Below are 20,977 nucleotides of genomic sequence, written 5' to 3'. Positions count from 1 at the left end.
ACTAGAAATTATATTATTTCGATTACTTCCGTTTTTAAAAGTTTTAATAATTTTTTCAATGGTTTTCATTTTTGTTTTGAATTCCACACACTTCTCGGACAGCTGAAGGAATTTGGTATTATTTTCTTTTGGAAACGATAAAAAAACCACAACTAAAAAAAACACTACAACAGTTGCAGCTGGCAAAACTAACTTCCACAGATAAAATTCCGCATCCAAATTTGAAACTTCTTTAGGTAGCTAGAGTATAAACTTTCGCAAATGGCTGATGGATAACCTCTTCCATCGCAGTTCGAAACATGTTCTTCCCGTTCTCCGAATTCAATGGTGTCATCACTGCGGGTTTTTTTGTACACGAATGTTTATTTCCATGGTGCATACTTTATTTACTTTATATTTACTGTCACACACACCCCATACTTTACGATTCGACCTCGCGCGTAGGTTTTTAATTTTTTGGGCGGATTCCTTTCGGTTAGCAATTTTTTTTCCCCTTTCCTATTGTTATGAGGCTTTTTTTATTCCCTAACGAAAACGATTATTCGAAAAAAAATATCGAACCCAAAACTAAAAAGACACCTAAACTCCGCAAAAAAAGCCCTATCGGGAAACTCGCGCGCGCAGCAAGGGATTCATTTTCGTGTTTTTGGTTTATTTTTAATGCGTAAATTTCTTCTCATTTTCTACGAGAACCTCGCACCTCAAGGGCAAGCAAAAGCAGGCCTTTGAGGTACCATGGGAGATGCCATTCAGATTCAGCACAAGAGTTCACTTCAACTTCAAACAGAGAGTGCCATAGCCATCACCAGACGTCGCTAGATGGCGGGTTTTTACAACTGACTGCCAATCGGCCATTGCCTTCTAAGTTCTAACCATCCTAACTCTATGGCCATGGCCCCCGCGCCACCGACATGGCAATAGATAAATAGCATGGTGTATTAGTATGGTGGGGGAACTTTTGTTGGAATCGGCTATCTCGAATGAAGCCAGTTTCCGGACAAGAGGCGGAGCTTAGTGCAAAAGGCAAGCCAATTGCAGGGCTGGTCACCTATTCTTGGTTCAATTCTTTGGCATGTCATTGGTTCAATTCTCAAAATTGTCCACCAGGCAGCGCTGATCATAGGTGACCACTGGCTTCAGCCGAGATAGCCGAAGTTCCCCCACCATACTAATACACCATGTAAATAGAATTCATTGGCATATTTATCGTCTGCACGCTAGGTCTTTGGACGGCGTCACATTCACAGGTCCCCAGAGACCTTGTTTTTGTGTATACATTGGTTTTGTGATCTAGTGAAAGAATTTCCTGAATTTCCCAAAATATATTTAAAATAATTAGGCCTACAGTGTATGAAGTAAGGTAGTAAAAAAAGTTTAAAAAAAATTTGAATTTAAATTTTTTTTGTAAAAATACATTCTAGTATAGCAATTCATTTGGTCCTTCCTCAAGACTCAAGAGGTTAGGTATAAAACTTCGGCCGAAATGAATGAGTTTCAGAATGAAGTTTTACGACAAGTTGTTGGACATTGCAGCCATAATATTGGCTGGAATGGGATTCATGCCTCTTCTTTAGACTTACTTACTGAAGTTCTTCAGAAATACTTGACTGAAACAGGCCATTCATTGCACAGATATTCAGAACAATGTAATTCATACTCCAAATATTTATACAAGTTTAATGCTACTAAAAATGGTTTTATTTGAAGTTGGACGCACAGTTCCAAATTTAGATGACTTAGGTTTGGTTTTTCGAGATATGGGTATCTCTATACCTGACCTTTCCGACTATGTTTGCAATGTTGAACCTACACCTTTCAATGAAGACATTTCTGCAATACCCATACCCAGAGAACATGCATTGAATTTCCTTAAACCAGGAAGCCATGAAGTCCTTTCCAGGCCTGTTCACATTCATGAACATTTACCTCCAATGCAGCATATAATCCTTGGTGAGATATATAAATGGTTTTCCATATATTTTCCAGCTAATAATTACAAACTAAATTATTTATAGGTGAAGACAAAGTTTCAGGGGATGAAACAGAAATTGCTGAAAGTCTTAACGTTTCTATTCAAGAAAATGTGGAACAAATTACAAGTTTGTCTCCACATTCTTATTCTTTTAAAAGACCTGATGGGGCTGAGAAGCGGAAAGGGTATTAAAACACACCTTGTGATATTAGATTACTTATATTTAAATCATTTCTGTCTTTTAGGGGGTGGTTGGGTGATGATGGGCAACCAATAAGAGAAATATCCAGTGTAATGATGACAACTTCAGGGTATCTCTCTTCCTCAAGAGAAGGAAAGTTACCAGAAACCAAAATTCGAAAAATATGTCCTGAAACCGAATTAGAAAACCTCCCTACTGAGAAAAAAATTAACATGAAGAAACTGTTTGAAGGCATTAAAAAAGCTGACGAGAATTCGAGAAAATGCGATGAAAAGGATTCAGATTTAGTGAAAAAATTAAATGAAATCATTAAAGACCGTGAAGTTGAAAACGAAGAAGGAAAAAAATTACAACTCGAACCAACCAAAGAGGCAGATGTTGAAAAAGAAGGAAAGAGAGAACGAAACAAAGACAAGGAACGTGTAAAAGAACAGGAAAAGGAAAGGGAAAGGGAGGTCGAAAAGGAACGGGAAAAGGAGAAGGAAAAAGCTGAGAAAGACAAAATTATTGCGAAAGAACAAGAAAAAGAGAAAATGAAGAAGAAACGAAAGGAAAAATTGTTGGAAGAATTTGCATTCTTTGAAAAAGAGAAGTCTACATCGTTTAAACCTTCAGAATCAATCACACCAGTTGATTCCACTAAGCAAAAGTTGAATATTTTCAAAAAACTTTCTAAAACCAAAGACATTGATAATCAGGCATCACGCGTCGCTGTGCCACCACCGCACCGCGTTCCCCCGGAAACCAACGAGTCTGAAAAAGGATCCAATGCATCGTTCGATGAAGTTGCATTTAAAGGGTTTTCGGATATAGCGTCGCTTTCTTCAAACAGTGAAGTTTTCCCCATTGAAAAAACCAAGGTTTCGAAAAAAGAACGCAAGCTAAAAAATAAAAAGGATCGTCATGGATTTGCTTCCGAAATCGGTATTGTAGACGGTCAAAGTAAGGGGAGACCAGGGGCTGATTTTTTTAAAGGAGATCCTGCGAGCTCAAAGGAGGAATCGTCGTTTCAGAGCGATTCAACAAGTGGTGGAAAATCAAGCCAAAATCAAGCCAAGATGGTGACTGATCATGGTGTTGACCTACCTAAAAGGAAACGAGGTCGCCCTTCTCGAATGATGACGCCCGAAATAAGTGAATCTCAAATATCTGAAGTAGTACCACCACCAGTGCACGCTGAATCACCCATTCCATCGATTCCGAAATCTTTTTTCCCCTTCTCCCCTCATTTTCCTGTTCCCGGATTGGTTTCCCAGCCATTTATTCAAAATGTCCCATTCAATTTATTGGGAGTACCTCCCTTGGGACTAAGATCACCTTTAGGGATTTCTCCTTCGAATATGTTGGCAAGCTTAGGAGCCATACCTACCAACGTATCGCCATCCGATTTTAGCACAACACCCAAAGGGGATTCCACCAATAAAATACCTCCGTCACCTTCTCCAGCTACCAAGTCTCCTAATATTGTTGACAGCCTCCCTGAATCATCGTTACATATAGACACTTGTGAAAGTGACGCTACTTTATCGAAAAAGAAAGAAAAAAGAGATAAGAAAGAAAAAGAGAAAAAGAAAAAGGAGAAAAAAATCAAAGTTAAGGTTTCTGACGAGCAAGAACGAAAAACCAAACGGGAAAAGAAAAAAGAAAAAAAAGACAAAGACAAAGAAAAGGACAAATGTAAGGAGAAAGAAGAAATAACTGTCCCTAAAATAACGTTTAAATTTGCAGCTGCACCTACTTCACCAAATCCGCCCACGCCAGATTCTACTCCAAAACTGTAACCATTTTCATTTCTCTTCTTTTAAAATACCTTCGCTTGAAATTTCTTTTGCATATGTTTCTGTATTAGAATATTTAAAGCCATGGCTGGCAGAGAGGGAAATTTCACTACGGCTGCAAGTGGGAACCGAGACGTAATATCGCAATCGCCTGTCCAACCTTCTGTTGAAGTTGCAAAATTTTCTGCTTTGGTTACACGGCCTCCTAAACTGGTAAAAACTGTGAAGGAGACTCCAGCTATCAAACCTTGCGGGGAAACCTCGTTGGAGTCTCCATCTACTTCTCAAACGGCTCCCCCAGGGTCCCCTCGTACACCTAGTCCATCTCCGAAAGTCAGACGTGAAAAACCTCAAAAACCTCCTCGAGTCACAAAAGAAAAAGAGAAGAAAAAAGCCGAGAAACTTGGTGTTGGAGATGTAGCGGTTATTACAGAAACAGTTGGTTCTTACTATGTAAGTAATAATCTCTGGCCAAATTACTGTTTTATTACTTTTTTACCTTTGCAAAAATAAATGTTTAAGGACGAATTCGGGAACAAGATATGGATATGTCCAGCTTGCGGCCGTCAAGACGATGGAACTCCAATGATAGGCTGTGATGAATGTGACGACTGGTACCACTGGTAATTGTATAGTTTTTCTCTTCACTAAAACAAAACATAATTTATGTACCGGGAAAAACCCGAACTAATTTATATTAACACAAACATGATTAGGGTTTGCGTCGGGATTCGAGTTCCACCTGCTGAAACAGAAAGTTGGTTTTGTCAACGCTGCATAGCAAAAAAGCAAGGCTCTTTGAAGGACAAGAAAAAAGGAAGGAAAAAGAAATCGGTCTAAACTACATGTTTCTGTACATTATTTTTGTATAATTTGGCAGATTTATCTTTGTTTCTGCCAAGTTAACGTAAATTTTATTTTTTTTTTGGCGGGGGGAGGATTGAATGGAATTATTATTGTGGTGGTGACGCCGAGGATGTTAAATAAATATGAACTTTTTTCGATCGATTTAAGGTTATGTTTCTTATAAGGATTACTTTATTCGAAGATGGCAACCCATGATTCTAAAATCAAGGGAAAGCAGAGAGTTTTTTCATGAGAACTTCCTGACGATGCATGGCTATAACATCCCAATTTTTCTGAATTCCCAACATGATTTGCCGTACGTACTGTAATAGTACAGTTAAAATAGCATTTTAACCTCAAACAAAATGTAAATATAACATTTTTTAGTGAACATTGTTTATATTACTGTTTTAAGAGCAGCGCCAAACCTAACAGAAATCCAGCAAGCGTTTCATACTAAATACTGAAATTCATGAAAGTGGGGTATAGTAATATATCCTTATAAATATTTAATTGTACATATCTGTACTTCGTCCTCGACACCCTTTTTATCCATCTTTCTGCCGCAGTGCCGCTATTGGGTTCCAAAATTGATTCGCGAAAAAATAGAGAAAAAGCGACGGCGCGATTCGTCGATTAAAGCGCCGAACTCTTCACCGAAATCCTGCTCGACCATGATGCTTAGTGATGAATGATGATCGCACTAGATGGCTACGTAGTCGATGAGTACCAAACAACCGAGACGAATATACAAACAACATAAGCTATTTGCTATTTGTGTTATTCTATTTAATTAGATAATGTTTGTTAAACCTAACTCTGGTACGTTCAATTACGGTACTTTATTGATACAAAGTTATTATGTTATTTTAATTTCTTGTAGATGTGTCGGATTTGAGGGAAGAAAGACCAGATTTCAACAGTGATGAATCAACTAATTTTGTTTATAATCCTCATCGTTCGCAGTCTATAGAGAATCAACGAAGAAGACTGCCAATCTTCGAAAACCGTGACCAAGTGTTATACTTGCTTGAAACACACCAGTTTCTTATTCTAATTGGTGAAACAGGAAGTGGAAAAAGTACTCAGGTTCCCCAAGTAAGCATGATTCTCTTGAAGTTGTTAATTTTATCGATTTTAATTTTTGTGTCATTTTTTTCTTCAACCCAGTATCTCCTAGAATCTGGATGGGGATGTGATGGTACAGTTATTGCTGTAACTCAACCTCGCAGAGTAGCTGCATTAAGTCTTGCAGCAAGAGTTGCAGATGAGATGGGAACATCTTTAGGTCAATCAGTTGGCTACTCAATCAGATTTGATGAGCGGATTTCAGAGAAAACTAAGTTGAAGTTTGTCACTGATGGTATGCTCTTAAGGGAAATGCTTACTGATCCATTGCTGAAAAAGTAAAAAAAAAAAATTATATTGTAGCTTATATGTGCTGTATGTTACATTTATAATTTATTTTCATCATGAAACATAGGTATAGCTTGATCATGATTGACGAAGTCCATGAGAGATCCTTAAACACTGATATACTTCTTAGTTTGTTAAAGAAAATCTGTAAGGTATAACATCTTTAACTGTGATGTATTAGTAACATAACTTACATGTGCTATTTCCGGTTTTTCTTTATTACAGAAACGGCCCGAACTGCGTCTTGTTATATCTTCTGCCACTTTGGACGCTGAAGAGCTAAAAAACTACTTTGAACTGAACAAGAATAAAAAATCTCGTTTGGAAAGATCTAACCCGGCTCAATATCAAGTGGGGTCTACAGTTATTATGAATGTTGTTGGCAGGTGTTATCCTGTTGACATTTTTTATGCTCAAGGTAAAAATAGATCTAAGTGATATAGTTTAAGAATTATTATATCTTACACAATGTGAGTTATACTTATTAAGACTAATACTTAACTTCTTTCACACTTCACTAACACCTCTTTCCAGATCCGGTTCCTGATTACTTAAAAGCTAGTGTCGACACTGTTATTAAAATATCAATTCGGGAACCTTCGGGTGATGTATTAGTTTTTCTAACTGGCTATGAAGAAGTGGAAACTGCGGTGCGACTTTTAAAAGAACATGCAAACACAATAGCTGATTCCGCAAACATAGGTTATTCGTTTGCAATCCTATTTAAAAAAAATAACAAATAAAAAATTTCTTAAAAAATTCTCCAGATAAATTGTCTGTTTTAGCGATGCATGGAGGATTATCGAATGAAGACCAGTTACAAGTGTTTCAACGTTCTCCACCCGGAAGAAGAAAAATTGTGGTTGCGACAAACGTAGCTGAGGCTTCTATTACTATTCCTGGAATTGTTTATGGTAATTCTCACGCATGGATTTGCTTTTAATATTTTAGATTCAATTAATTGTGCGTTTCATCATATTGCAGTCATCGATTGTGGATTTGTGAAATTGAAGTGGTTCAACGCGGATACTCAGACCGATGCTCTAGTTGTTGTTCCCATTTCTCAAGCTTCTGCCCAACAACGAGCTGGTAGAGCTGGGCGGATTAGAGCTGGAAAAGTCTACCGGTAAACATACCTTGCGCTCCTTTATCAACCAAAAATCTTTTAAGAGTTAACAGTATATTTTGTGCATGTTTATTATGCTTTTTTGTAAAAGGCTGTACACTGAAGATTATTTTTACACTCTGAATCGATTTACACCACCGGAAGTGCAACGAAGTAATTTGTCGTCCGCAGTTTTGCAATTAAAAGCTCTAGGTGTTGACGATGTCATTCATTTTGATTTTCCAAGCCCCCCGCCAGCTCGACATCTTGCTATAGCCTTAGAGCTATTGTTTGCCTTAAAAGGTAATATACAGTAGATTATAAAAACGGGCAAGAAGTGGATTCAAATGTCAAATTTCTCATTATTGTAATGTGGTGGGGTTTCACCTGTAAATGATTAGCACAGGACTAATGTCGAATTTTCTTCTTTGAAATCCCATACAATCTTAGTATATGTTCTGATAATATTTATATCTCATTTTTATAAAGTAATGCTTGAAGCGTTCTTACAAGACATTCGTTTTTTTTTACTAATAGTCGTTAGTTTCTTTACTATGTATATATTTACTTGCTATTGACTAACTGCTTACGGTTTTACCCATGTTTCACAGCCATTGATACATCTGGACGACTAACAGATGCAGGATTGAAGATAGCGGAATTCCCAGTGGAACCTATAATGAGCAAAATGCTACTTTCTTCAAAGGATTTCAAGGTGACATGTTATGAAGGCAATGAAATTATTTTGCAAATTCGTCACAGTGTGCCACTTAGGAAACCTCTGAAATGAACTTTATGCTTTATACTAAGTTCACAATTGAACAATGACAATTTCAATATAATTGTTTTATTGCCATTAATTAGTGTTCAATGGAAATTGCATCGATTGTAGCAGCGATGCAGGTCCAAGCTCTCTTCTATTATCCAACACGAGGACAAGAAAGTATTAAAGGTATGGCCTATTGACGGAGAGAGCAAAACAAATTGATATTTCCGAATCTGTAATGATTTAGCATTTTTTTAGCTCGCGTCGCTAGACGAAAATTTGATGCACAAGAAGGAGATCTAATTACTTACCTTAATGTGGTATCTGCGTTTGCCAAACATGGAGAGTGTTCCAGATGGTGTCAATCAAATTACCTCAATAAAAAGTCGCTCAAGCGGGTAGTCCTGTTACGTGACCAATTAATTAAATTGCTTCAGCGGCTAGGCATACGAATTTCATCAGCTGAAGGTTATTATTTTACATTTTTTAAATAACTAAATCAAAATTAATTGAACGGTATTTAAAATTTATAGGAGAACTTGAGCCCGTACTTCGTTGCATAGCATCGAGCTTTTTCCCAAACACAGCATACCTTCATCCAAGTGGACAATATAAAACAGTGTTAGCCGATATTGTTCTTCAAGTTCATCCACACTCCATTTTGTTTACGGAGGAGAAAGCACCATGGTTAGTTCACATAATCTGTTATTTGTCGTTTCATAGGAGATTCGAGATTAAATTTGTCTTAGTAATATTTATGAAATCCAGTGAGGCGTTCAATAATGTATAAACAAAATTTTAATAATTTTACAGCGATTCTGAATCACTAAACTGAATCACATATATTTTAGCTGATAGATTACGGAATTAAATGATTTCATTTTGTGTTAATCATTACGCTACCTTTGTTACACATCTAAACGCAACAGAACTCTTCATTTTAGGGTTGTTTTTGGTGAGGTTTTGCAGACCACCCAACTATTCATGAGAGATATCACAGTAATCGATCAAATTTGGTTGGAAGAATTAGCACCTCACTACTTTCAAAAAGTTACCGAACGATGAACAATTTAAAATATTACCATTATGCAGAATATTTGTTTTCGTACAAGTAATTAGTAATACAACGCACCGGGAAAAATAAGAAAATACAATGAACATCATCATCACGTGAAGGAAAAGTCTCGTTTTGATGTTTTTACTTTTTAGTTTGTGTTATCATGTAAAACTAATGTCAAAATCTTTTTATATTTCATTCATCCAATGTTTTCCATTCCTGTGTGCCCTCCCCCCAATTTTACAGTTCAGTGTACGTGCTGCCCTCATCTCCTTATTTGCAACTGGCCCCCGACATGACAAGATGCCCCCCCCCCCCCCCCCCATTTTACAGTTTGGTGTTCGTGATCCGCTCGAGTAACAAGCGTTATCGAGCGTGAACTCTTGAATTTTCCAAGGAATTTTCTTTTCATTAAACCCATAATAAAACAGATAGGGAGAGCGGGGCAAGTAGGGTAGTGTGTAAGTTGGCACCCGCCGTTTTTCGTCATCTTGCGACCGAGGGATTGCATAAAAAAAATTACCTGTTATGGTCGTTACTAATGCGCATCTTAAAAAAAAATACTGAAAAAGTCCAAGTAATAGGGGAACAACAAATAAAATAAATTTTTGGCCCTTAAATCGTGTCGTCCATTTCGTTTGTTTTTCTTTTGTAGACTTCCCTATTTAACTAAAAATGTAGTAAAAATATATTTCTAAAAGAACTCGTACAAATTTAAATTCGATCCAAAAGACCAGATTTGATCAGCTGATTATTTTTAAAAATCTTTGAACTGAGATTGCTCCATGAAGACAAAATTTTTTTAAAAGTTCCAAATACATCATTAGAAAGAGAAAATTTTTTTCTTTTTATCGTTATTTTTTCAAAATTTTAAAATTAACTTAAATGACCTGCGCAGTCATTTAAATGAAAAAAAACGTGCATAAAATTTGTAAAAAAGCGCAAAACTATAACATTTAATTGAAGGTTTCTCGTTCACGATAAAAAAATCCTGTGGTACAATAATTCTTCATATTATGAAGAACACGCGATAAAAAAATAAAGCAAATCTATTTTTTTGCGACGAAAAAATTCGAAACTCGGCGGAATGACCCGTAAGTTATATAGTAATACTTATATAGCAATACTAGCCTAAAAACTGAACAAGATTACGTTATTCCGTTTTGTTTGAAGAAATTTATATTTTTATGTATCATTTTTTGTAATTAAATAAGTTACTCACATGACGTAAACATTCTTCTGCTTCTAGTTTGGTTGGGCTTGGGTTTGACTGTGAGGGAGGGCGGGGTTATCTTGGACAAATTTTGTTTTTTTATCCATTATTCAGAAATTTGTTGCAATATAATGAAAAAATTGATAAACTAATAGCTTATGGTTCCAACTATGTTCTTTATTTTTTTCAAGATTCCCCGTGTCGACTTTATTTAATTATATCATTTAGAAAAACAGGAACAAATAATGAAAATAAAAAAAATGGGGGGTAAAATTGGACGAGTTGGATGTAATATTGGACAACCCCCAAAAACAATCTGTTCGTCAGTTTCAGTGAAAACAAATAACATACATAAATTTGTCCCTGAGGTATATTTATATACGAAGGTCCTTAACAATATAGGGTGTGGGGTATAGGGGGTAGGGTAGTAGTAGCTAGTAGTGAAATTCAGAGGGTTTAATGTCCATTTAGTGTTCCTTTATACGTTTCTTCCCTGAATGACCAATCGTCACCAAATTTTGTACATAATTCTGTCAAAATTTGATACATTGCGGAACGATTTTTTCATTTGTTTTAATTACTGTTTTAAAAATTTAATTTGCGTATTTGTTACCTAGCTGGTTGCCGAATCCTAGGCAGTGACTTCGCTTTTGTTTGCTTAACCTTCCAACTGTCAGTGCAGTGAGTGCTCAGCAGTGTAAACAAAAAGAAAAAAAGTTTGAATCTTTCCTAGCAAGACAAGTTTTGATGATATGATATTGATATTTTGATGATATTTGATTTGATTTTTATTGTTCTTGTTCGATTTCGTCTTTATTGTTCTTATTATTGCCTCTTTTTGTTTACTGTTTTTAATAAATGATGATCTTGATTTTAATAAATTTTTTGATCAAGTAAAATTTCTATTCCCCTTTTTTTAACAGTTAGTCATCAACCAAGAAGTAGAGGAACATTCAACATAAATGATGATCTTGATTTTAATAAATTTTTTGATCAAGTAAAATTTCTATTCCCCTTTTTTTTAACAGTTAGTCATCAACCAAGAAGTTGAGGAACATTTTAAAAATGTTTGATCATACTCATTTTGAAGCTCTGGGTCATGTCCCTCTTCTTCCCTTGTCCTCTCCACAGTCATCATGATCTTTTGGCGGTCGTGAAGAGTTACCACCGATCTTCCACTTCCATTTACCTCCGAAAGTTTTTTAAGTGTAATTTTTTGAATGTTTCTTGTTGAATGCGATGAAAAATGAAGAAAATAAAGGAAATAATGCAATTTTTTGAATGTTTCTCGTTGAATGCGATGAAAAATGAAGAAAATAAAGGAAAACATGCAATTTTTTGAATGTTTCTTGTTGAATGTGATGAAAAATGAAGAAAATAAAGGAAATAATGCAATTTTTTGAATGTTTCTTGTTGAATGTGATGAAAAATGAAGAAAATAAAGGAAATAATGCAATTTTTTGAATGTTTCTTGGTGAATGCGATTTAAAATGAAGAAAATAAAGGAAATAATGCAATTTTTTGAATGTTTCTTGTTGAATGCGATGAAAAATGAAGAAAATAAAGGAAATAATGCAATTTTTGAATGTTTCTTGTTGAATGCGATGAAAAATGAAGAAAATAAAGGAAAACATGCAATTTTTAAAAAAGAAGAAAATAAAGGAAATAATGCAATTTTTTGAATGTTTCTTGTTGAATGCGATGAAAAATGAAGAAAATAAAGGAAATATTGCAATTTCTTGAATGTTTCTTGTTGAATGCGATGAAAAATGAAGAAAATAAAGGAAATAATGCAATTTTTTGAATGTTTCTTGTTGAATGCGATGAAAAATGAAGAAAATAAAGGAAAACATGCAATTTTTTGAATGTTTCTTGTTGAATGCGATGAAAAATGAAGAAAATAAAGGAAATAATGCAATTTTTTGAATGTTTCTTGTTGAATGCGATGAAAAATGAAGAAAATAAAGGAAATAATGCAATTTTTGAATGTTTCTTGTTGAATGCGATGAAAAATGAAGAAAATAAAGGAAAACATGCAATTTTTAAAAAAGAAGAAAATAAAGGAAATAATGCAATTTTTTGAATGTTTCTTGTTGAATGCGATGAAAAATGAAGAAAATAAAGGAAATAATGCAATTTTTTGAATGTTTCTTGTTGAATGCGATAAAAAATGAAGAAAAAAAGGACATAATGCAATTTTTTGAATGTTTCTTGTTGAATGCGATGAAAAATGAAGAAACTAAAGGAAAACATGCAATTTTTTGAATGTTTCTTGTTGAATGCGATGAAAAATGAAGAAAATAAAGGAAATAATGCAATTTTTGAATGTTTCTTGTTGAATGCGATGAAAAATGAAGAAAATAAAGGAAATAATGCAATTTTTGAATGTTTCTTGTTGAATGCGATGAAAAATGAAGAAAATAAAGGAAATAATGCAATTTTTTTAATGTTTCTTGTTGAACGTGATGAAAAATGAAGAAAAAATGCAATTTTTGAATGTTTCTTGTTGAATGCGATGAAAAATGAAGAAAATAAAGGAAAACATGCAATTTTTTGAATGTTTCTTGTTGAATGCGATGAAAAATGAAGAAAATAAAGGAAATAATGCAATTTTTGAATGTTTCTTGTTGAATGTGATGAAAAATGAAGAAAATAAAGGAAATAATGCAATTTTTTGAATGTTTCTTGGTGAATAAGATTTAAAATGAAGAAAATAAAGGAAATAATGCAATTTTTTGAATGTTTCTTGTTGAATGCGATGAAAAATGAAGAAAATAAAGGAAATAATGCAATTTTTTGAATGTTTCTTGTTGAATGCGATGAAAAATGAAGAAAATAAAGGAAATAATGCAATTTTTTGAATGTTTCTTGTTGAATGCGATGAAAAATGAAGAAAATAAAGGAAATAATGCCATTTTTGTAATGTTTCTTGTTGAATGCGATGAAAAATGAAGAAAAAAAAGGAACACATGCAATTTTTAAAAAAGAAGAAAATAAAGGAAATAATGCAATTTTTTGAATGTTTCTTGTTGAATGCGATGAAAAATGAAGAAAATAAAGGAAATAATGCAATTTTTTGAATGTTTCTTGTTGAATGCGATAAAAAATGAAGAAAATAAAGGAATTAATGCAATTTTTTGAATGTTTCTTGTTGAATGTGATGAAAAATGAAGAAAATAAAGGAAATAATGCAATTTTTTGAATGTTTCTTGTTGAATGCGATGAAAAAAGAAGAAAATAAAAGAAATAATGCAATTTTTTGAATGTTTCTTGTTGAATGCGATGAAAAATGAAGAAAATAAAGGAAATAATGCAATTTTTTGAATGTTTCTTGTTGAATGCGATGAAAAATGAAGAAAATAAAGGAAATAATGCCATTTTTGTAATGTTTCTTGTTGAATGCGATGAAAAATGAAGAAAAAAAAGGAACACATGCAATTTTTAAAAAAGAAGAAAATAAAGGAAATAATGCAATTTTTTGAATGTTTCTTGTTGAATGCGATGAAAAATGAAGAAAATAAAGGAAATAATGCAATTTTTTGAATGTTTCTTGTTGAATGCGATAAAAAATGAAGAAAATAAAGGAATTAATGCAATTTTTTTAATGTTTCTTGTTGAATGTGATGAAAAATGAAGAAAATAAAGGAAATAATGCAATTTTTTGAATGTTTCTTGTTGAATGCGATGAAAAAAGAAGAAAATAAAAGAAATAATGCAATTTTTTGAATGTTTCTTGTTGAATGCGATGAAAAATGAAGAAAATAAAGGAAATAATGCAATTTTTTGAATGTTTCTTGTTGAATGCGATGAAAAATGAAGAAAAAAAAGGAACACATGCAATTTTTAAAAAAGAAGAAAATAAAGGAAATAATGCAATTTTTTGAATGTTTCTTGTTGAATGCGATGAAAAATGAAGAAAATAAAGGAAATAATGCAATTTTTTGAATGTTTCTTGTTGAATGCGATAAAAAATGAAGAAAATAAAGGAATTAATGCAATTTTTTGAATGTTTCTTGTTGAATGTGATGAAAAATGAAGAAAATAAAGGAAATAATGCAATTTTTTGAATGTTTCTTGTTGAATGCGATGAAAAAAGAAGAAAATAAAAGAAATAATGCAATTTTTTGAATGTTTCTTGTTGAATGCGATGAAAAATGAAGAAAATAAAGGAAATAATGCAATTTTTTGAATGTTTCTTGTTGAATGCGATGAAAAATGAAGAAACTAAAGGAAATAATGCAATTTTTTGAATGTTTCTTGTTGAATGTGATGAAAAATGAAGAAAATAAAGGAAATAATGCAATTTTTTGAATGTTTCTTGTTGAATGTGATGAAAAATGAAGAAAATAAAGGAAATAATGCAATTTTTTGAATGTTTCTTGGTGAATGCGATTTAAAATGAAGAAAATAAAGGAAATAATGCAATTTTTTGAATGTTTCTTGTTGAATGCGATGAAAAATGAAGAAAATAAAGGAAATAATGCAATTTTTTGAATGTTTCTTGTTGAATGCGATGAAAAATGAAGAAAATAAAGGAAATAATGCAATTTTTTGAATGTTTCTTGTTGAATGCGATGAAAAATGAAGAAAATAAAGGAAATAATGCCATTTTTGTAATGTTTCTTGTTGAATGCGATGAAAAATGAAGAAAATAAAGGAACACATGCAATTTTTAAAAAAGAAGAAAATAAAGGAAATAATGCAATTTTTTGAATGTTTCTTGTTGAATGCGATGAAAAATGAAGAAAATAAAGGAAATAATGCAATTTTTTGAATGTTTCTTGTTGAATGCGATAAAAAATGAAGAAAATAAAGGAATTAATGCAATTTTTTGAATGTTTCTTGTTGAATGTGATGAAAAATGAAGAAAATAAAGGAAATAATGCAATTTTTTGAATGTTTCTTGTTGAATGCGATGAAAAAAGAAGAAAATAAAAGAAATAATGCAATTTTTTGAATGTTTCTTGTTGAATGCGATGAAAAATGAAGAAAATAAAGGAAATAATGCAATTTTTTGAATGTTTCTTGTTGAATGCGATGAAAAATGAAGAAAATAAAGGAAATAATGCCATTTTTGTAATGTTTCTTGTTGAATGCGATGAAAAATGAAGAAAAAAAGGAACACATGCAATTTTTAAAAAAGAAGAAAATAAAGGAAATAATGCAATTTTTTGAATGTTTCTTGTTGAATGCGATGAAAAATGAAGAAAATAAAGGAAATAATGCAATTTTTTGAATGTTTCTTGTTGAATGCGATAAAAAATGAAGAAAATAAAGGAATTAATGCAATTTTTTTAATGTTTCTTGTTGAATGTGATGAAAAATGAAGAAAATAAAGGAAATAATGCAATTTTTTGAATGTTTCTTGTTGAATGCGATGAAAAAAGAAGAAAATAAAAGAAATAATGCAATTTTTTGAATGTTTCTTGTTGAATGCGATGAAAAATGAAGAAAATAAAGGAAATAATGCAATTTTTTGAATGTTTCTTGTTGAATGCGATGAAAAATGAAGAAACTAAAGGAAATAATGCAATTTTTTGAATGTTTCTCGTTGAATGCGATGAAAAATGAAGAAAATAAAGGAAAACATGCAATTTTTTGAATGTTTCTTGTTGAATGTGATGAAAAATGAAGAAAATAAAGGAAATAATGCAATTTTTTGAATGTTTCTTGTTGAATGTGATGAAAAATGAAGAAAATAAAGGAAATAATGCAATTTTTTGAATGTTTCTTGGTGAATGCGATTTAAAATGAAGAAAATAAAGGAAATAATGCAATTTTTTGAATGTTTCTTGTTGAATGCGATGAAAAATGAAGAAAATAAAGGAAATAATGCAATTTTTTGAATGTTTCTTGTTGAATGCGATGAAATATGAAGAAAATAAAGGAAATAATGCAATTTTTTGAATGTTTCTTGTTGAATGCGATGAAAAATGAAGAAAATAAAGGAAATAATGCCATTTTTGTAATGTTTCTTGTTGAATGCGATGAAAAATGAAGAAAATAAAGGAAAACATGCAATTTTTAAAAAAGAAGAAAATAAAGGAAATAATGCAATTTTTTGAATGTTTCTTGTTGAATGCGATGAAAAATGAAGAAACTAAAGGAAAACATGCAATTTTTTGAATGTTTCTTGTTGAATGCGATGAAAAATGAAGAAAATAAAGGAAATAATGCAATTTTTGAATGTTTCTTGTTGAATGCGATGAAAAATGAAGAAAATAAAGGAAATAATGCAATTTTTGAATGTTTCTTGTTGAATGCGATGAAAAATGAAGAAAATAAAGGAAATAATGCAATTTTTTTAATGTTTCTTGTTGAATGTGATGAAAAATGAAGAAAAAATGCAATTTTTGAATGTTTCTTGTTGAATGCGATGAAAAATGAAGAAAATAAAGGAAAACATGCAATTTTTTGAATGTTTCTTGTTGAATGCGATGAAAAATGAAGAAAATAAAGGAAATAATGCCATTTTTGTAATGTTTCTTGTTGAATGCGATGAAAAATGAAGAAAATAAAGGAAAACATGCAATTTTTAAAAAAGAAGAAAATAAAGGAAATAATGCAATTTTTTGAATGTTTCTTGTTGAATGCGATGAAAAATGAAGAAAATAAAGGAAATAATGCAATTTTTTGAATGTTTCTTGTTGAATGCGATAAAAAATGAAGAAAATAAAGGAATTAATGCAATTTTTTGAATGTTTCTTGTTGAATGTGATGAAAAATGAAGAAAATAAAGGAAATAATGCAATTTTTTGAATGTTTCTTGTTGAATGCGATGAAAAAAGAAGAAAATAAAAGAAATAATGCAATTTTTTGAATGTTTCTTGTTGAATGCGATGAAAAATGAAGAAAATCAAGGAAATAATGCAATTTTTTGAATGTTTCTTGTTGATTGTGATGAAAAATGAAGAAAATAAATGAAATAATGCAATTTTTGGAATGTTTCTTGTTGAATGCGATGAAAAATGAAGAAAATAAAGGAAATAATGCAATTTTTTGAATGTTTCTTGTTGAATGCGATGAAAAATGAAGAAAATAAAGGAAATAATGCAATTTTTTGAATGTTTCTTGTTGAATGCGATGAAAAATGACGAAAATAAAGGAAATAATGCCATTTTTGTAATGTTTCTTGTTGAATGCGATGAAAAATGAAGAAAATAAAGGAAAACATGCAATTTTTAAAAAAGAAGAAAATAAAGGAAATAATGCAATTTTTTGAATGTTTCTTGTTGAATGCGATGAAAAATGAAGAAAATAAAGGAAATAATGCAATTTTTTGAATGTTTCTTGTTGAATGCGATGAAAAATGAAGAAAATAAAGGAATTAATGCAATTTTTTGAATGGTTCTTGTTGAATGTGATGAAAAATGAAGAAAATAAAGGAAATAATGCAATTTTTTGAATGTTTCTTGTTGAATGCGATGAAAAAAGAAGAAAATAAAAGAAATAATGCATTTTTTTGAATGTTTCTTGTTGAATGCGATGAAAAATGAAGAAAATCAAGGAAATAATGCAATTTTTTGAATGTTTCTTGTTGATTGTGATGAAAAATGAAGAAAATAAATGAAATAATGCAATTTTTGGAATGTTTCTTGTTGAATGCGATGAAAAATGAAGAAAGTAAAGGAAATAATGCAATTTTTTGAATGTTTCTTGTTGAATGCGATGAAAAATGAAGAAAATAAAGGAAATAATGCCATTTTTGTAATGTTTCTTGTTGAATGCGATGAAAAATGAAGAAAATAAAGGAAAACATGCAATTTTTAAAAAAGAAGAAAATAAAGGAAATAATGCAATTTTTTGAATGTTTCTTGTTGAATGCGATGAAAAATGAAGAAAATAAAGGAAATAATGCAATTTTTTGAATGTTTCTTGTTGAATGCGATGAAAAATGAAGAAAATAAAGGAAATAATGCAATTTTTTGAATGTTTCTTGTTGAATGCGATGAAAAATGAAGAAAATAAAGGAAATAATGCCATTTTTGTAATGTTTCTTGTTGAATGCGATGAAAAATGAAGAAAATAAAGGAAAACATGCAATTTTTAAAAAAGAAGAAAATAAAGGAAATAATGCAATTTTTTGAATGTTTCTTGTTGAATGCGATGAAAAATGAAGAAAATAAAGGAAATAATGCAATTTTTTGAATGTTTCTTGTTGAATGCGATGAAAAATGAAGAAAATAAAGGAATTAATGCAATTTTTTGAATGTTTCTTGTTGAATGTGATGAAAAATGAAGAAAATAAAGGAAATAATGCAATTTTTTGAATGTTTCTTGTTGAATGCGATGAAAAAAGAAGAAAATAAAAGAAATAATGCAATTTTTTGAATGTTTCTTGTTGAATGCGATGAAAAATGAAGAAAATCAAGGAAATAATGCAATTTTTTGAATGTTTCTTGTTGATTGTGATGAAAAATGAAGAAAATAAATGAAATAATGCAATTTTTGGAATGTTTCTTGTTGAATGCGATGAAAAATGAAGAAAATAAAGGAAATAATGCAATTTTTTGAATGTTTCTTGTTGAATGCGATGAAAAATGAAGAAAATAAAGGAAATAATGCCATTTTTGTAATGTTTCTTGTTGAATGCGATGAAAAATGAAGAAAATAAAGGAAAACATGCAATTTTTAAAAAAGAAGAAAATAAAGGAAATAATGCAATTTTTTGAATGTTTCTTGTTGAATGCGATGAAAAATGAAGAAAATAAAGGAAATAATGCAATTTTTTGAATGTTTCTTGTTGAATGCGATAAAAAATGAAGAAAAAAGGACATAATGCAATTTTTTGAATGTTTCTTGTTGAATGCGATGAAAAATGAAGAAACTAAAGGAAAACATGCAATTTTTTGAATGTTTCTTGTTGAATGCGATGAAAAATGAAGAAAATAAAGGAAATAATGCAATTTTTGAATGTTTCTTGTTGAATGCGATGAAAAATGAAGAAAATAAAGGAAATAATGCCATTTTTGTAATGTTTCTTGTTGAATGCGATGAAAAATGAAGAAAATAAAGGAAAACATGCAATTTTTAAAAAAGAAGAAAATAAAGGAAATAATGCAATTTTTTGAATGTTTCTTGTTGATTGTGATGAAAAATGAAGAAAATAAATGAAATAATGCAATTTTTGGAATGTTTCTTGTTGAATGCGATGAAAAATGAAGAAAGTAAAGGAAATAATGCAATTTTTTGAATGTTTCTTGTTGAATGCGATGAAAAATGAAGAAAATAAAGGAAATAATGCCATTTTTGTAATGTTTCTTGTTGAATGCGATGAAAAATGAAGAAAATAAAGGAAAACATGCAATTTTTAAAAAAGAAGAAAATAAAGGAAATAATGCAATTTTTTGAATGTTTCTTGTTGAATGCGATGAAAAATGAAGAAAATAAAGGAAATAATGCAATTTTTTGAATGTTTCTTGTTGAATGCGATGAAAAATGAAGAAAATAAAGGAAATAATGCAATTTTTTGAATGTTTCTTGTTGAATGCGATGAAAAATGAAGAAAATAAAGGAAATAATGCCATTTTTGTAATGTTTCTTGTTGAATGCGATGAAAAATGAAGAAAATAAAGGAAAACATGCAATTTTTAAAAAAGAAGAAAATAAAGGAAATAATGCAATTTTTTGAATGTTTCTTGTTGAATGCGATGAAAAATGAAGAAAATAAAGGAAATAATGCAATTTTTTGAATGTTTCTTGTTGAATGCGATGAAAAATGAAGAAAATAAAGGAATTAATGCAATTTTTTGAATGTTTCTTGTTGAATGTGATGAAAAATGAAGAAAATAAAGGAAATAATGCAATTTTTTGAATGTTTCTTGTTGAATGCGATGAAAAAAGAAGAAAATAAAAGAAATAATGCAATTTTTTGAATGTTTCTTGTTGAATGCGATGAAAAATGAAGAAAATCAAGGAAATAATGCAATTTTTTGAATGTTTCTTGTTGATTGTGATGAAAAATGAAGAAAATAAATGAAATAATGCAATTTTTGGAATGTTTCTTGTTGAATGCGATGAAAAATGAAGAAAATAAAGGAAATAATGCAATTTTTTGAATGTTTCTTGTTGAATGCGATGAAAAATGAAGAAAATAAAGGAAATAATGCCATTTTTGTAATGTTTCTTGTTGAATGCGATGAAAAATGAAGAAAATAAAGGAAAACATGCAATTTTTAAAAAAGAAGAAAATAAAGGAAATAATGCAATTTTTTGAATGTTTCTTGTTGAATGCGATGAAAAATGAAGAAAATAAAGGAAATAATGCAATTTTTTGAATGTTTCTTGTTGAATGCGATAAAAAATGAAGAAAAAAGGACATAATGCAATTTTTTGAATGTTTCTTGTTGAATGCGATGAAAAATGAAGAAACTAAAGGAAAACATGCAATTTTTTGAATGTTTCTTGTTGAATGCGATGAAAAATGAAGAAAATAAAGGAAATAATGCAATTTTTGAATGTTTCTTGTTGAATGCGATGAAAAATGAAGAAAATAAAGGAAATAATGCCATTTTTGTAATGTTTCTTGTTGAATGCGATGAAAAATGAAGAAAATAAAGGAAAACATGCAATTTTTAAAAAAGAAGAAAATAAAGGAAATAATGCAATTTTTTGAATGTTTC

General features: G+C 30.8%; 2 protein-coding genes and 1 long non-coding RNA gene across 5 annotated transcripts; 2 read left to right on the top strand and 1 right to left on the bottom strand.

The window, feature by feature from the left end:
* Positions 1 to 1,193: 1,193 nt before the first annotated feature.
* Positions 1,194 to 4,960, top strand: LOC124320665 (protein PRRC2C-like). Of its 3 annotated transcripts, none has more exons than XM_046783526.1 (8): positions 1,194 to 1,355; positions 1,427 to 1,646; positions 1,708 to 1,950; positions 2,016 to 2,157; positions 2,218 to 3,951; positions 4,024 to 4,405; positions 4,475 to 4,575; positions 4,669 to 4,960. In XM_046783526.1, exons 2-8 carry the CDS (start codon positions 1,484 to 1,486, stop codon positions 4,790 to 4,792), a joined length of 2,889 nt encoding a protein of 962 aa, XP_046639482.1. In that variant the 5' UTR covers positions 1,194 to 1,355; positions 1,427 to 1,483; the 3' UTR covers positions 4,793 to 4,960. The 3 variants fall into 3 exon arrangements, with proteins under 3 accessions (XP_046639482.1, XP_046639481.1, XP_046639480.1); XM_046783525.1 differs by having other exon boundaries at positions 1,194 to 1,360; XM_046783524.1 differs by having other exon boundaries at positions 1,195 to 1,355; positions 1,422 to 1,646.
* Positions 4,961 to 5,470: 510 nt separating this feature from the next.
* Positions 5,471 to 9,719, top strand: LOC124320666 (probable ATP-dependent RNA helicase DHX35). Its single transcript, XM_046783527.1, has 14 exons — positions 5,471 to 5,620; positions 5,682 to 5,896; positions 5,969 to 6,204; positions 6,282 to 6,366; positions 6,440 to 6,632; positions 6,749 to 6,916; positions 6,982 to 7,128; positions 7,199 to 7,340; positions 7,432 to 7,622; positions 7,931 to 8,034; positions 8,184 to 8,271; positions 8,344 to 8,553; positions 8,619 to 8,772; positions 9,030 to 9,719. The coding sequence occupies exons 1-14, from the start codon at positions 5,599 to 5,601 to the stop codon at positions 9,148 to 9,150; spliced, it is 2,076 nt and encodes a 691-aa protein (XP_046639483.1). The 5' UTR covers positions 5,471 to 5,598; the 3' UTR covers positions 9,151 to 9,719.
* LOC124320667 lies at positions 7,806 to 8,504 on the bottom strand. Its single transcript, XR_006914011.1, has 2 exons — positions 8,397 to 8,504; positions 7,806 to 8,318 (listed from the first exon to the last, which is right to left on the bottom strand). It is a non-coding gene; the product is annotated as an uncharacterized LOC124320667 (long non-coding RNA).
* Positions 9,720 to 20,977: the final 11,258 nt, after the last annotated feature.

Source organism: Daphnia pulicaria, chromosome 1 (genome assembly GCF_021234035.1).
Source record: "Daphnia pulicaria isolate SC F1-1A chromosome 1, SC_F0-13Bv2, whole genome shotgun sequence".
NCBI classification, from domain to species: domain Eukaryota; kingdom Metazoa; phylum Arthropoda; class Branchiopoda; order Diplostraca; family Daphniidae; genus Daphnia; species Daphnia pulicaria.
This window is presented reverse-complemented; position numbering and strand designations above follow the sequence as displayed.